This window comes from Tyto alba, unplaced genomic scaffold (genome assembly GCF_018691265.1).
Source record: "Tyto alba isolate M040663 unplaced genomic scaffold, T.alba_DEE_v4.0 Super-Scaffold_42, whole genome shotgun sequence".
NCBI classification, from domain to species: Eukaryota; Metazoa; Chordata; class Aves; order Strigiformes; family Tytonidae; genus Tyto; species Tyto alba.
Genome location: NW_024881318.1, coordinates 5,738,585 through 5,755,060, shown reverse-complemented (window position 1 = coordinate 5,755,060; position 16,476 = coordinate 5,738,585). Strand labels below are relative to the sequence as shown.

The 16,476-nt window shown below is 43.5% G+C and overlaps 1 protein-coding gene across 1 annotated transcript in view; it reads right to left on the bottom strand.

The window, feature by feature from the left end:
- The window catches only part of MYO5B (myosin VB), a 148,249-nt gene that overhangs the window by 65,246 nt on the left and 66,527 nt on the right, over window positions 1–16,476 (bottom strand). The window contains exons 11-14 of the mRNA XM_042804532.1: window positions 12,986–13,067; window positions 11,305–11,445; window positions 3,740–3,862; window positions 2,385–2,468 (exon numbers count right to left, since the gene is read on the bottom strand). Coding sequence (XP_042660466.1) covers window positions 2,385–2,468; window positions 3,740–3,862; window positions 11,305–11,445; window positions 12,986–13,067 — 430 coding nt within the window. The remainder of the gene's footprint in view (window positions 1–2,384; window positions 2,469–3,739; window positions 3,863–11,304; window positions 11,446–12,985; window positions 13,068–16,476) is intronic.

Here is a 16,476-nt window from a genome sequence, read left to right as displayed (position 1 = left end):
GTGCTTTGACTTCTGCAAAAACAGGATGTTTGGGTAGCACGTGCTTGATGCTGGAAGACATCCAACACAGACTCCACTTTACTATTTTGTGCTTGACAATGCAGTAAAACCCCTGGCTGTAATTTCAGGTTTCAAAATACCATCTCCATGCATAGCTGGGAGTGTCATCGACCCTTTGGTCCACTTGTTATTAATAACAAGAGTGCTTGCTCCTGAACAAGCACTTGAAAAGAATCTCAAGAGGTGAGCTTTCAGCTTGCTTAAAGCAGAACTGGTGTAAACTGAGACCATCTGTAGCAGCCCAGGATCTATTCCATGGATGTTGGGGGATACGCGAGAAGGACAAATCCCTCCTTCCCAAATGGCAATTGCTGGTGCACTATTAGTAATCATAAAGGACTGGATTATAATATTTTAACAGCATGCCCCATGCTTCCAGTCACTATTCAAATCTGTTTCATTAATTCAAAGAACATAAATTCTCAACTGTTTTAGCTGTCCAGGTCTAACAAAACTAATTAGCTGCTTTATAATGTCTCTTTCACCATCTTGTTGATGGCAATATTTGCATTCTAATTAGCAGAACACAATTCTGCCTTGGTGGGAGCGCTTCATCAGCGACGTGCATGCTGACAGGGAGGTGTTGAAGTCCTTCCTGTGTTAATTTTAGTGTTCCCCCTTGCCCTGTGTATCACTTTAGTGGGAATATAAAATAGAATGTGGCAAATACTGTACACAGGCCTGATCCTGACTACAGGACAAAGTCCTTGCAGCACCACTTTTTGCAGCGCAAATTTAAGTCCTAGTAAAATTAGCACATCTGAGCAGCAGGCTCACATTCAAAGAAACCAGATTTCTTTTTACAGCAAAAGAAAAGAAATTTTATTTTATATACCCCTGGAGGGCACATGGCAGACAAGATAAAAAAAAAAAAAAAAGGCAAAAAAAAAATCAGGGTAACTGAATCTGCCAACCAACAGGGTTAGGGAAAACAAGAGCAGATCAAGTTTCAGAGGCCTTGAAGGAGGAGGGTGAGGATGCTCCTGCTGAGGGAAATGCTGCTTTTCCTCCTGGGACAGCACAGCATCTGCACAGGCTGATGACAACCACTGCTCCCACAGCAAAGAAATGGCTCAAAAGCTGAAGTTCATCAAACTGTCACCCAAAGATTCTCAGAGCCAAGTGCATTTGAGTGTTTTAAACTGGATTACAAATGCAGATTTTGGTCTCACCTACACAGCCACTACCATGAATTCACATAGTCCTAAAACCTGATCTTATGAAGCATTAGCTCAATTTGCAGTCCAGCTAAACCCAAATCTTTGGTCCTGAGGCATACACATTAATGGCTTTGTTTAGGTCAAGCAAACCACTTTCAAGGAGCAGTGTCCAGGGGTTTTTTTGCTATTAAACTGATGTCCAAACTGCTCTGATATTGTATTATAGTTCTTATCTATGAGAGAGATAAGAGGAGGAGATGATGTTAATAAACCCATTTCAGCATTTTTTTTTAAATTTCATTTTTTAAGGAATGAGTTGCAGGCAGCACCATCCCCACCACTCTACACACTGCTCCAAGGAATTACTTCTCTCCTCAGAACACAGAGGCCTCTTGATTTGGGCATTATTAAAGCCCAACTTCACACAGTTATTCGATAGCTTGCAGCTACCCCCATGAATGAGAAAGTTTCACATCTTGACACCTGCATGTGAATTCACTGCTGAGATGCAAGGCAAGCTACTGACAACACTCAATTTCCCATTCCCATCTCTCTTAACTTTGCCAGGAACAAACTCCTGCTTAAAATGCTTCCAAAAATAATACTTCCTCCCTCTCCCCTCATCACATTCCTTATTTAGGATGGCATTTGGAAGGCCACACCCAACTGTAAACCCAAGGCAGGGTGGCACAAAGAGGAGTAATCTGGATATATGACATCTGCTTACAACATGCAGGTGCAATTCAAAATTTGTAATGCAAAAAAAATAATTGCAAGTTAACAAACTGGTCCATTCTGGGGGAGGCTTTGAAACAGTTTGGAGAAAAGCAGATATATTTCTTCCCTACACCACACACAAAGTCTGGTGGAAACAACGGTGACCCAGAGTCATGCAGTCTCAATTTTGGCTGCTGGATGGTGTGTTGGGCTTTGCAGGGCCAGAGTTTCATACTAACATCTTCATAAGAGAGCTGCCCCTGGAAGGGTTCTCCCCTCTTATTCCCTCCTCCACACCCCGTTTATGTGCCTTTCTTGCTGTTCATGTAGCTGCCTTCAACCACTTTTATATACCAGACCTGCTGCGGCACGGCACAGGAATGCAAGTGCAAGGCTCACACTTTGGAAAGCAGTGGTGTCAATTATCTCCCAATTTGCTGCTTTTACCTTGCTGGCTTTCAGGATGTTGATATGTTCCTCGTACATGGTGTCCCTGTTCTTCTCCAGAAATCCATTGCTCTCATATTCCACCTAGCAGGAGAAAAAGGAAGAAGCCCAGAGGGTGAAGTCCAATTGCACAGGGACAAAACGCTGTGTCCCTCCACTCCCCTACTGTCAAGAGCTCACCTGAAAACCCTGAGAGGGAGAAGGGGGAGAACAACTGGAATTTAAAGGTCACTTTTTAATCAAAGAAAGTGAATCTGAACAAAAGCAAAATCCTTACTGCAAACACAGATTGTTTCTTAGTCATTAAACTGCTCTGCACAGGACCCAACCGCACTTCCATGGAAACCAGAGGTAAAAATGCAAAGATCATCAGTACTTCTACATGCCCTTTTGTTCACTCCTAAACTCCTTGTAAGCTAATCAGTAAACCTCATAAGATGCCCTGGCTACATCTCTTGTAGGTCTCATTTTTGAAACTGCAGAGGGTTGGGATGCAAAGGAAGAATTTACAGAAGACAGATGAAAATTTTATTTTATTTTTTACATTTGAAGTTGGCTGAAATAACACATCACCAAAAAAAGAAAAGAGGAAAGCTTACAAAAAGATTTCATTTGTGAAGAATTCATGTGCAAAATCACATGCCTAGGGAAAAGCAAGTATCAACCTTTGCCATGAAAAGTGCTGCTCGCGTCCAGGGCAAACCTTAGGAGAAGCACCTGTAGAGGATCACAGCACCAGCACATCATCTGGCTCCTCACACACATTCCCTGGTCAGTCTGACATTCTCCTTCCTAACAAACGCGTTTTGGATAACTGCAAGCTTTTAGGAGTCTTATTTGCTGGGAGTGATGCCTGCCACATCAGGATTCCAGTGAAGCTGGAGCCCATGGACAAGACCCCACAGCACCAGACACTGGGATTTAGAGTCCCACAGCTGGCATCTCCACCCTCAGAAGGGTGGGATCAGCTCAGGGTCATCTCAACACATCTCCCCACTGTGACTTGCAGATGCTCACAGCTCCGACTCTTCAAAAATAATTCCCTTTTCCAATACATTTTCAGTCAAGCTGCCCCTACAGAAATTCACTTTGCTGCAGCTTTGAGAAAGAGAATTTTTCTCTTCTCCAGGAAGCGTAACTATTTAAAGCTTAGAGCAATAGTTAGGAGGCTGAATCTCTAAGCTGATCTAGATCGGAGCACCAAACTGAGATTACTGCCGACCAGTCATGCCTATCACCAAAAACCTGCTCACCAGTGCTATAAACTAGTTTTCCTTCACGAGGCTCTTCCCCAACCCCAAGTATTTCCCATTTCTGTGTTCAAGTCCCAGCGCACACAACGCGCGCCCAGTTACCTTGTCGGTGAAGTGCAGGATGATGAAGGAGGCCTTGGACATGCGGGGCTTCTGGAATAGCTGGTTTTTTCCATGCCACTCGCACAATTTCTGCATCCAGTTCCAGTCAGTGCCGTTGGGAAGCTGAACAGGGAGAAAAACGGAGCAAAAAATCATGGTCAGGCATGCAAAGGATGTCTGGGGAGGTTTTGGAGGAACACTCCTTGTGGGATTCCTGTAGTCTGCACGGGCTAGAGGAATATTTGAGAAAAAGTCCACCCACCGGTTCTAGGAACACGTGCTATTTTATTTTCATGTGTATTCCTGACAAACACACTAAAATTTCATTTCCAGTGAAAACACCCAAGTGCTGGTCCAACTCCAACAGCCAGGACAGCTCTTGCCGGGAAAAAAAAATAGAAGTAGTATTTTTGCACTTAAGTTACGTTAATTGCCCAGGCACCAACATTACTGTTCTAATTAAATTTTTGGTGACCAAATAATTTTACAAACTGCCACCTGAAACAACAAGCAAGAGGTTCTGTTTTATTTTATTTAAAATCGTCATAATAAATGATAATTTTAAAGTGTTAAAAGAATAATAAAATGATAATTTTTAAGAAACTTCTGACTCTCAGCAGGCTTGGGGTGGGGTCACCTGGATCCCAAACCCCAGTGGCACACAGGGCCGGGATTTCAGGTCCACATACCTGTCCTACCGCAGCCAAATGATTCCTGTGTCCCCCTTCCATGCAACTGATCTCCTGTGCCAGGAATCTCCTGGATGCCAAACACTCCTCCTGCATCATATTTACACCAAAATCAAGGTGCAAGTCCTACGTGGAGCTGCCCTTGAAAGGATTTCGCCATGGTACACCAAGATATCAGGTGCTGTCCAAGACATTGCTTCAGTAGGATGGGGCAGAGAACAGAAAAATCCTAAAACAACTGCAATGACTAAAAAAAAAAAAACCTCACAACACTACCTATGCAGCAATGGAATGGGCTACTTTTCACAAATCAGCACTTGCATGCAGGGTTTGAGCATAGTTTCCCAATATATTGCCAAGAACAGGTAAAAGAAAAAAAATTTGGTTTTGGTTTATTATTTTGTAAGCACATGTGGCTGTACAGCATCATAAGGCAATAGAATGTAAATTCTAATACTCTCATGATTACAATTCCCATAAAGACTCAACTTTTTTAGGGCAGGCTTAGGTCCCTCTCTGCTAACCAGCCAAAATCCCAAAAGCTTTCCAAAAAACATATGGGCATTTGAGGAAAGCACTATAGCTGTAAATATCTGCTTATTTTGCACTTTCCCAGCAAAAGAAGTTTGTCACAAAGAAAAATTGTTGAAAATCAAAGGAAACAAGAAGTGGAGTTGTTATACTTGAGGGCTGAGGACCACAGCAGATGGGGTTCATCAGCCCTGCTCAGCAGGGATGAGAAAGGCATGGGCTGGTGGACCTTCCATCCCTCCTTCCCATGACAGGACAGCAATGATGACAGACACGCACCTAATTTTTAATGAAAAACAGCTGACCAGATTATTCAGGTTAGAAAAAGAGAGGCATCAGATGAAAAGTGTTAGAGAATACTTAAAATTGGATGGGACAAAGCCTAGAAGCCACAGAACAATTGTGAAATGTCAGGGAAAGCTCTGGGCTCATCCATCAGGTCTTTACACAGACCTTTATATGAAAAGTGATAGAGGAAATAGTGGCAGCAAACAGTAAGAAGGAAAATTTGAGACAGATGAGGAATGTTTCTTTATGCTGCTCTGAAACAGCTTTTAATTTAGTGACAACAAGCCAAAAGACGCCAGAAGAGTTCTGGACACAGGGACAAGCATCTCCTGCCCAGCCCCATTAACTGGAAGTGGCTGAATTAAGTGCAGCAGCCATTCACACAGGCCGTGCTATCCCAGATGTATTTAGATTTTACAGTTGTAAGTGTAGTAAAGATTTTACAGTTGTAAGAAATACACAGAAATATACAGAAATAACACAGCCTACATATAAATATTAAAATAGATTTATTTATGCAATTATATACATATTTTATTTATGCAAGATTGACGTGCATGTTGAAACTATGGATTTACATAAATGCAGATGGGTTTCTCTTCAGTAGTTATATTTCATATTTATACATAAAAAAGAAAATCCTTTCTGGACCTATCACTAAGTCTCTTATGTTCAGGAACAAGACATGGGTACAAAGCCGCAGCACTGCAGCCACATGAGCTGCAAGAGAGCAGATTTGTCCTGCACCAGATCTCCTTTAGGCCATCCACTTTGCTGAAAAACCTGCTTATCTCTGAGTTGAACTGCAAAGGCATCACTCCTGCCTCCCAGAAAGAGGGTTTCACCATACCTGCACCAATCCCTGCTCACCCTTGTGAGCCTGTGTAGTTTTAGCTGTCCAAGAAGCACCTGACAGGCACCAAGTCCCACAGGAAAAAATTAACAGGGGCATTATCTGTACTATACCCACTTTTGGAATTGGCTTGGCAGTTTAAGGACTTTAGAGCCACTGGGAAGGTTATTTAGAGACAATCCCATCAGTGTAACACCTTTTTAGGGCATGGGGAGGAGGAAAATTGACTGCCTTGCAAGTACTGTATAGAAATCTCTAAGCAGGAAAAAAAACTTAGACCAGTAATTTCACAACATCACTGCTTCTGCTTCTCCATCTTCACTGTCCCTCTGTCCATCACTCTGCATAAAATCTGCCAGGCAGTGTAATCCCAGACAAAATCACCTCTCTGTCTCTATACACTGTGCTCTGAGCTTCCAGGAGCTACAGCAACCAAAATCAAACCTACACAGAGTGGTCCAGGTCAGTCCCCAGGCTCAAGTCCACCAATTTTTTATCAGAAGCATCCCAGGGTTGCAAACCCACCATGACCACCAGACAGCCAAAAATTTGGTGCTGCTTGGACTAAAGAGTGAGATTCCCTCCACCATCACCTCCAACAGAAGGACAATTCATGGGATAAAAGCAACAAAAGTCCATTCAAACTTAATGACCTTAAAGTCAACTCTCTTCAAACACAGTAGGAGCTGTTTACATTTTATTTCTTTTCTTGTTATCACTCCAATATATGTTAAAGCCCCCAAAAAGCCTGGGCTTCCTCTGCGCTTTGTAAACATGTTCCACTGGAAGTGACATGCCTGACTTTCAAGTCATAAAAAGCTGACAGCGTGATATAAGCAAGGTTATTCTGCTGCCCGATTAGGTGGCCCACCCAAAAGGAAAGCCTAGAGGCCCAACCTCTGTATCTGCTCGTGGACCAGAAATCCCCCTTGAACAGGACCAGGCGGCACAGGAATGCAACGTGCTGAATTCTGATGTTCAAACAACTAACAAGTCCAGACAAGGAAAACACATTTGCTCAGATACCCAAGTTCACTGCGATGCACAGAGACAAGCAGGATTGAAAACCGGTCTGCTACAAGCAGACTTCAGTTTTTTTGGCACATGACAGAAGGACACGGGAAAGGTTGAAGAGCATCTTTTGAATAGTGTTAGAAAACGTATTTGGCACATTAACAGTGTAACACAATGGCAACATGCCATAAAACACAAAACAGATCCACAAGAGAATTTGAGAACACAAGGGAGCTCGTGGGTTTAGTTAGATACAACCCCCCTTTGGCAGCCTCAGAGTAGCAGTGCTCCTCGGTAGAATTTCACTAAGATCCATCATAAATACTTGGACAAAGATGCAGTTGAAACATCAACCCTTATAACCAGTCTGCTCTCGATCAAACCCCTTCAGATACACTTCATGCTAACAGAAACATTTTTTCACTGATTTTTCCATTCCCACTCCCATCCCAACAGCATAGGCAAAAGCAAGAGCGCAGACAGGCAGCAGAACACCTTATGGAGAAACCTGGACATTCACAGCAGCTTCTGACTGCTCTCCTGAGTGACACTTAGGAAGCATATGGAAAACACACAGCACTCCAATGGAGCAAGCAGTTTCAGCTGGAAAAGGACACCTCATCCAGCTTTGATAGAGACCTGACCGCATTTCCTGGAGAATTTTCAGTTTCCTTTGAAAATAATTCAAGTCCCTTGAAAAAAAAACTCCAACCGGCTCCTCCTCTCCACAGCACTGAAGTTGCTCTTCACACGTTCCCTCCAACTCCAAAGCCTTCAAAGTCTTCCTAGGAAGGCCGCTCTCCCGTCTTTCAAAGTCATTCCCCTCTACAACAAGGCCAACCATACCCTAAAGCCATCCCAGACATCCAAGCAAGTCTTCCACATGCCCTCTCAACTTCCCACAACCAGATTTTCATAAGACAGCCTCCGTCCTTAATGTCTGCCTCTTCTGATAGGCTGTACGTTGGTCTCCTTGCTTTCCTCAAGGGCTCTGCTCTTATCCCAGACTATTTCCCACCACCACCATTGGCCCTAGCATGACCCCCTCCACAGTTCACCATCAGGGAGGTTCTCCTGGATGTCCTTCTCCCCCTTCCCTCCTCTTCAGGCTCATCAGGTTGTGCTAGAGCACTTCAATGTTGTGCCTGTCATGGTGGCCTTGGTTTCTGGCCAACAACATTTCTGTGTGTGGGACATGAACTCTTGCTGTTCCCTCCAGCATCTTATTAAGCCAAAGCAAAACCAAGAGGTCCTCAAAGTTTCAGATCCAGGCAGGTGACCCTCCAGTGCATAAAATGGGGAAAAGGCTCTTTGAGGACTCAAGGTCACTTAGCAGAGGACATAAGGTCACAGTCCTATGGAGATGATAAGGCTTCCTGGGCAGACCAGGGACATAACTGGAGGTTGGACCAAATGACCTCCAGTAGCCCCCTCCAACCTTAAGTTCTACAACACCCTCCAACTCCTAAGACTGCAAAAGTTGTCTAAAAACCCCCAAACTCAGACATATCCTAAAGCCCTCTTTTTTTCAGAGCTAGGGGTTTTATCATTTGCTTTCATTTTTTAGTCCTTAAAACTCCAAGCTCAATTCCATTGCTTATTGACATTTCAATCTTTTTCTCTAAATGGTGAAAAGAGTCTCATTATGCACCAAAGGTCTATGACCTTCATTAGCTGAGCTGCTTCAGCAGCTACCCAACCACCCCCTCCTCAATCTCACATTAAAGATTTAAAAAAAAAATGCATCCTGTGAAGTGAGAACATTAGCGGCAAACCCTCTGCATTTGTGCTAATGTTTCATTATGTTACCAGGACCCCCTCGATGCCTTTTAACGTCCCAGAGTATGTTTATTCACCATTGTATGTGCTAACGATATCACTTGCAATTACCCTATTGTGGTCCCGGGCCCAGCTTTCCCTGAGAGGTGAAACACTGCTGTGGGGAGGTGAAGTTTTTCATCCATAAACTGCTGCTTTCTGCTGACAGGCTTTGCTGAAATTTTCATAAATCTGGAGAACACTTGCAGACTATTATAAAAGAACCAATTGGAGGACCCATAATAAGGGTCTGTGACTAATAACAGCATCCCCCACAGAAAGGTAAATACCCAGATAACTGGCATTTGATACTGGGGGGAACAGATCTTGCATTTCGACTTTTTGGTCAAAAAAAAAAAAAAAAAAAAAACACAGATGGAAAAAGTGGTACCAGGCAAATCTACAGCAAAGTTGTTCATATGACTGCTGTCGCATAGGAGTTGCTCCATCTAATGCAATGTCACCAGCAGCAACTAGTGCCAGGTGCTTTAGAGAGGAGCAAAGGGAGTTATTAGCCAGTACGGCACAAGGGAAACTTCCTTTATGGTCCTCACGACACTCAGAAGCCAGTTTGAGCCTGAAGAGTTTAACAGCCTTAATAGCACAGAGACCAAATAAATTGGTGCTGAATATCAAGAAAACAATCTGACCTCCTTCTGAGCCAGCACTGGCTAAGACGCTATTTTTAAGGGCATCAAATTAAATTTAACTTGTTCTCATTTTTAAGTAGTCTTCCTGAGTCTGGATTTGGAATGGGCAAAGCCCCAACTCCAGCTCATTGCAGAAAGACAGACAGAGTGCTTGGCACCCCAGATGAGGGCTGAGCTCGTGGGACCTGCAGGTTGGGACAGATCCATCATGCCTGGGAAGGCAGCCCTGTCACTTGGAGGACAGCAGCCACCTGACAGGTCACCTCCCTCCCAGAGAAGGACAGATCACACACCTGAAATCCCAACAGGGACTCTAGTCTAAATAACGGATCCAAAACCTTTCCCTCTGATGCAATGTGATGCTTCTGCCCTGGGGCCACTGGATCTGTCCTGTACCCACAGATCCCGTAAAGCCAACAAGAATTTGCTGTGTCCTTCTCATCACCTTGGCTACCCTAGTAAGGGACACATTCCCAGCTTCAGCTCTCCCACCACTCCTTGCCTCACCCTTCCCTGCCCTCGTTCAAAAACCCTCAAAGCCCTTCCACAATCAGTAAGACATTTCCTGGCACAGAATATATCCATGTCTCAATGGAAACTCTTTCCAAAGACAACTTGTTGACCACATCATAGCAAAACCAGTCTGAGGCTCCACCAGGCAGCCACATCCAGCAGGAAGGCAGCCACCATCCCCTTCCACCAGGCTGTCCTCAGGATTAAAAAGGCTTATTTCATGGTTGAATCTGCATAACTTCAACTTCTAGTATTGCATGCTAGGGTTTTTTTGGGTCAAAGGGTCTGAAAACCTTCCCACTATCACTTACAACCACTTATGTACAGTGCCCAAGTTTCTTTATCTTCCATACCACAATGACAGCCCTGATCTGACAGCACTCTCTCCAGTATTTCCTCCTCATCGTTTCTGTACCAACACCGGAACTGGAAGAGTTACGAGCTGATATGCCCAGTATAGGAGCACTTTTCATCACATCATGCTCTCCTGTTGAGATGACCATACCTACAGACTCTGGACTTTACACCTACTCTTCACACCAAAGACCTTCAAAACAGGCATCCCAGCTTTCCAAGAAAATCTCCCATCTTACATTTCTTGTTCCTAGATGTATTCAGTAACTCATGACTGAACAAGGAGTGAACAAGGAGTCCGACCTTTCTTAGGAATTCTCATGAAGTTTTGTGGTTCTGGCCTTTCTTCTCAAGTTTTAAGCAAGACTTAATTTAGGCTGGTATGAGAGGGAGAAGGTAAAAGATAGCAAACTACTCTCCCAACATCACAAGCATCTGAAGCCTGTACACTAAAAGCAATTGACTTTACCCCAAATAGCTATTGCAAGAGGACTCAAGCTTCCCGTGAGCCAAAATAAGGCTTGAGACAGGGTGGAACTCCAGCTCCTGGATAACACTGAAGAAATCAAAAGTCTCAAAAAATGGCTACTGCTAAGGACAGCCGGGCCAGAAACCTGAGCTCTGGCAACACACTGTGAGATCAGGTACCCAGGTTGGTAACAAACTTCTGCCAAGGAGTCTCTGAAGGGTCCTAAAGCAAAGCAAATATCAACAGCCTACCCTAGCCATGAGCACCCCAGCAACGCATGTGAAAGGAGATGTTTACCCTCTTGCAAGATACCACAGGTTAAAGCCAATTCTTTAACCTTTTATAAAAATAAAAATGCCAGTGAAAAGGTGGATGGTCCTCTTTACCTTGCACTCTTCATCCAGCAGGTCAAAGATACCAAGTCTTGCCTCTATAAGGTCTATGCAGGGCTGGTTATCATGGAATTCTATCAGAGTCCAAGAGATTCTCTCGTTCATGTACTCTTCTTGTTCCAGCTTAAACACGTGCTGAGAGTGAAAAACAGAAGTTACTGATGATGACCCCAGCCAGCACACTGCCAGCCCCTTCCCCATTTGCCCACTTGTCCCCACTGGAGCAGAGTATTCCCTCAGCACATCCAGCTGTAGAAACTTTAGGTATCCCCCCACATACAGCTTTGTACAGGATCTGCAGTTTACACAATCTAGCTTCTGGCAAGGAAAATAAAAGCTTTACACTAGGAAAACATGGGGCAGGGAAAAAAAAAATGAGAAAAAAAGGGTTTAAAGGGCTTTCACTAGAAAATGACTGAAGCTGTCACTACATTTAGGTGGAAGCCATACATTGAAATGGCAATGACATATATATCTCTTAGGCTGAGAAAATTCCCTCTTTCCTTTAGTGCTCTGCTGATTAAACTAGTGAGCCACAGCACTGGGCTGAGTGTGTGTGACCCCATCTGTGAGCAGAGCTTAATAAGAAGGGAAGTCAGCAGCAGTCCTGACTCAGGAACACTTCTAATGCAGATTCTTATTTTTTAAAGAAATAATTTTCAAAAAATCTTTGCATGGCTTATATATCTTAGACCTCTGACCAAGCAGATAAATTGTTTCTGGCTATTTCTGCAATACTCTAAGTACATTAAAAAAAGAATTTTCAAATGCAATTTTTCCTTCAAAGATAGCTTTTAAAAATCTCTCCAAATATGTCATTCAGACTTTGAATTTATAAGCTTCAGAAGTGATAGATGGATGTACTAAAAAAGATACGACTAGTGCAAATTCAATCCATAATTTACTTTCCATTTTTAGCAGCAGTGATCTGATATATTAGATATACTGCAAAAGTTCACATCATGCATGCAATACACTTTCAAACTGCCAAACTACTCTGCAGTACTTAGCTGCTAAATTTAACAAATTTTCCCTTGTATCCTGAAACTAATAGTAATTTTCTCCCTCCTTACAGGAAAAGCAGAAGACAACCCCTTACTGGTTCCATCTCCAAGGCAGGTAAGTGTTTGTATCTAATAAAACTGAAGAACCTTAGGTTTTTGTGAGGTATGTCCAAGTCAAAAAGGCAGTGAGGGTTTGTCTAATCCTGCTATTTATTACAGAGTTTTCATTGCAGAGGTTTAAGCCACACTTAACAGGCAGGTTTCCACCCATGCTTTGTCTCACACTGGAAATCAGGACTTGGCACAAGAACACCCAGGTTTTGGTTTACGATTGAAATCACGAAGAAAAAAAAAAAAAAAAAAAAAAAGCAAACTACCTACTTATTCAAAAACATCAATGGACCTTTGCATAAACCATTTGCAAACCTGCTTCCAGTGCCAAGCTTATAAATCAACCAAGCAACACATTGAACCCGATATGAGTATTTAGTGCAATTGCAATGTACAATCATCGCCCAGGCGAGATGGTATCCGAAGGATTACATTCATGCTGGCCATGCGATCTGCCCAGGCTGCAAGTAAATGTCATTAAGCAGAAGCCAGACATACAATAATCCCATCTTGATACATTTTCTGCCAAATTTTTCAGAACATTTCCAAGATGACCTTACCAAGTTGAAATGCTGCTGAAGCTTTTCATTGGCATAGTTGATACAAAACTGTTCAAAGCTATTCACTTCAGAAGTTTCAAACCTGCAAAGCAATGAATAAATAAATCAGCATTAAGCTTTGCTTCATCTAAAAATCTACTTTTCTCTGCAACAATGTCATCTGTGTGACGGGGAACACCAGTTATTCAACCATCTCTTTGCATTCCTCCTATCCCAGATTCTACACTTTATTCCTCATCCCTGAAATGTCTTTTTCCTTGACACAACTCAAGGGATTCGAGAGGTCTCTTCTGCTACACAGGACTGAGATATTCAGTACAACTGCAGCTCCCTGCCCATCAGGTAGTAGTGCTGTCTGAGACAAGAAATGTAACAGCCCCTCTTGGGGAAAGATACTATGAAATACTAAGTCCAAATATATTCACTGCAAAGGTGACATAAAACCAGTAGCTGCTGTCTTCAAAGACCCAACATGTTTTTTTTAATCCAGTTTGTCAAAACTGAAAGATAAGGTATTAAATTCATAATTATAGCCTCTGTATTGCATCCCTGATAGCATAAAAATTAGATATAGATGATCAAGCAACTTCTGGAAGGCAGAGAGAGAAAAGGTGCTCTCAGCTCCAATTCCAACATTCTCCTCAGAGGGAGTTTGGAGTTGGTCTCTGTGATACCCCTCTTCACCAGCACTTCCAAAGCTCCCCCCAATGAAACATTATCCCACCCCTCCATAGGCCAACGGCCAACTCCAAAATAAGCTTCCTAGTCACAGGTAGAAAAGAAAACAAACAAACAAACAAACAAACTTAGTTTTAATAGCATAAGCTAAAGGCAAGCAGGCAAGAGACAGCAGAGCCCTCAGGGTAGTTGGGGCTGAAGCACAAGACAGCTAGGGACAGGCTCAGGGAGCTGGACTTGCCCTTAAAAAAAAAAAAAAAAAAAGATATTGTTCAGCTATCACAGGGAATTATGTTATTTGTATTTCTATTTTCAAGGCACAGTTGGAAGGGGGAGAGAAAAAAGTCTTTGACACATGATTGTAAGGATTATAGTCAGGGAAGAAGCAGCAAGGCTCCCTGGGCTTAACAAATAAACTGCTGTAATGATAAATGTGTGGTGAAATAATTGCTTGGGTGATAGGTGCTGTAGGAGCTGGCAGAACTGTCTTAAAGCACTAAAGAAATTAAGCCCTTCCCCCCCCCCCCCCCCAAAAAAAAAAATATTAGTATTTCTGGTGCTTTCTGAGAACTACCTGTTGCAGTTTTTCCTCAGGTATTGCCAGGTGGTAATGCCTTCACCATACAAAATACCTGAGCCCGTGGGAAAAGGCAATGCAAAAATGCAAAAGGAAGATGGGATTGGGAAAAAAAAAAAAGACACCTCTGTGCTTTTATCAGCCTCACAGTCCTCAAGGAAACACAGGACTGCTTCCCCTCCACCTGCCCTGGGGCTGGCACTGCCTCCGGACCCCATGCAGCCCACATCCCCCATTCCAGGAGCCAAGCTTTACAATCTTTAATGCAACAAAAATCTGGTGCCTGGGACCAACATATGTTTATATTAAATACACAGCCAGAGCCTCGGTGATGATCATGTCCTTGAAGAGCTCCCGCTCTGCTTGATATGTTGGCTGCACGGCCATCGCGCCGAGCAGATCGGTGCCTTCAGCACTTGCAACTACGGGGACGTGACTTACCCAGGACTCCCTGAAAATATCAGCTCCTGCAGGTTCACGATCACAGCAACAGGGCGAGAAAACATTTAATTAAAACAGAGATGGAGAGGCACGAGCGAGCTAGGTGGAAAAACTCAACAAGAGCAGGGGTACAAGAGGAAAAGGTATAGGAATGGAAACTCTTTTTCCACTTCAGAGACACCAGCTGTGATTTATGACCCCTGTCAGTGAGTGATGGCCAGGGGCAGAGCAGCTGTATGACATCAACACCAAGTGATGTTTCATGAAGTCACTAATTAAGGGGACCCTGTCAGCACAGTTTGCTAATTGACAGATCAGTTCAGTCACCAGCTCCACGCATGACCTTGCCAGGATGCCCTGCCTGCAAAAAGTGACTGCACTAAGACAACATCCTAACAGGCAATGCAAACCAACAGCTGTTTGGTTTCTATTTATTTTAGTGCAAAAAATAAGCATATTCACCACTCCAGCCCATCACTGTGGCTCCCAGGAAGGCACAGCCTGGCTTGGGGACAGATCTTATGAGCAGATGTCAGGGGGCAAACACTGCACTTCAGCTTTTTTCCTGTTCCCTATTCCACTGTGTGACTTATCTCCTAAATCCACAGCAGCACCAGGGTTTATACTAAAATATTTAAAGTTCATAATTAAGACCAGCATACAGCTGGCTGTCTGGGTGTTTACAATTCCCTTCACGTGGCAGAGTAAAAACAAGCCACCCCTGCCAAGTCCAGGAACACTACACCAATCCACTCTTCAGATGGATTGCAGTATTGCTAATATAGAAAATGATGCACTTTCAGTAAATACATAAAAGGCTTTTAATGCTGCACCCTCTCACCTCAAAATTAACAGAGAATTAAGGATGCAGAGTGGAGAATTGGGAGACAAACCCCACAGCCTCTGAACCCTTGGTATGGAACCCATCCCTAGAAATCCCACCCATGGGGACAGTCCTCCCCGACCAGTGCCGGGACAGAGGTGCTCTCGGGATGTCAAGGACATGTGGTGAAGGCTGCTTACAGGCTCCCTGACTTTCCAGCTGAATTCTTGTCCTGGAGGAAAAGGAAAAATCAGACGTTTGCCAAAAAAAAATCCAATGTTTGGCAGAATGCATGAAAACTCCCAAATAGACTGAGTTTGGAGGACTAAACCACTTCCAAGGACCTCAGAGACTCAGGTTGTGAGCACCCAAAGTCCCTGCATTGTTAATTACTCGGCATTTAGACAGTGATATCCCCTCCTGAAAGGGATTTACGGTCTCTTTATGGACTCACACACAAACACTGCTGTCTGGACCGTGGACACCCTTTCCCTGCAAACCTGCCTCTTTCGATAGGACCTGCAGGTCCCATGGAAAAAACATCCTGTACCCCACAGTGACACCAGTGCTGTAAAAGCATCTGTTGGCCCATGCACTGGATGTGATGCACAGGAGACCTGCAGCTAAGGGAGGCTTTTCTTTCACACTAACAATTTCTCAAGCCCAGCTTAACCTTTCATGAAGACTATCTTCAAGTCTCCTTTTATTCAGATTTATGAAAGATGACGTCTGATTTTCTAACTCAAACATTCCATTTTCTGCACTAATCCACTATTGTTCACATGGCTCCATCTCAAAGCTTTATTAATCATATCCCAGCCTGCAGAAATCTCTATTTGTAGGGACAATGATGGAAAACAGTTTTTCCATCTCCTGTGGTTTTCAAACCAGACTGTGCCAATCCCAGGTTATGATTTAAGAACTTTCAGGCCCTGTGCTGTCGAGCTAGGACAGGCACTTGCAAACCTCTGA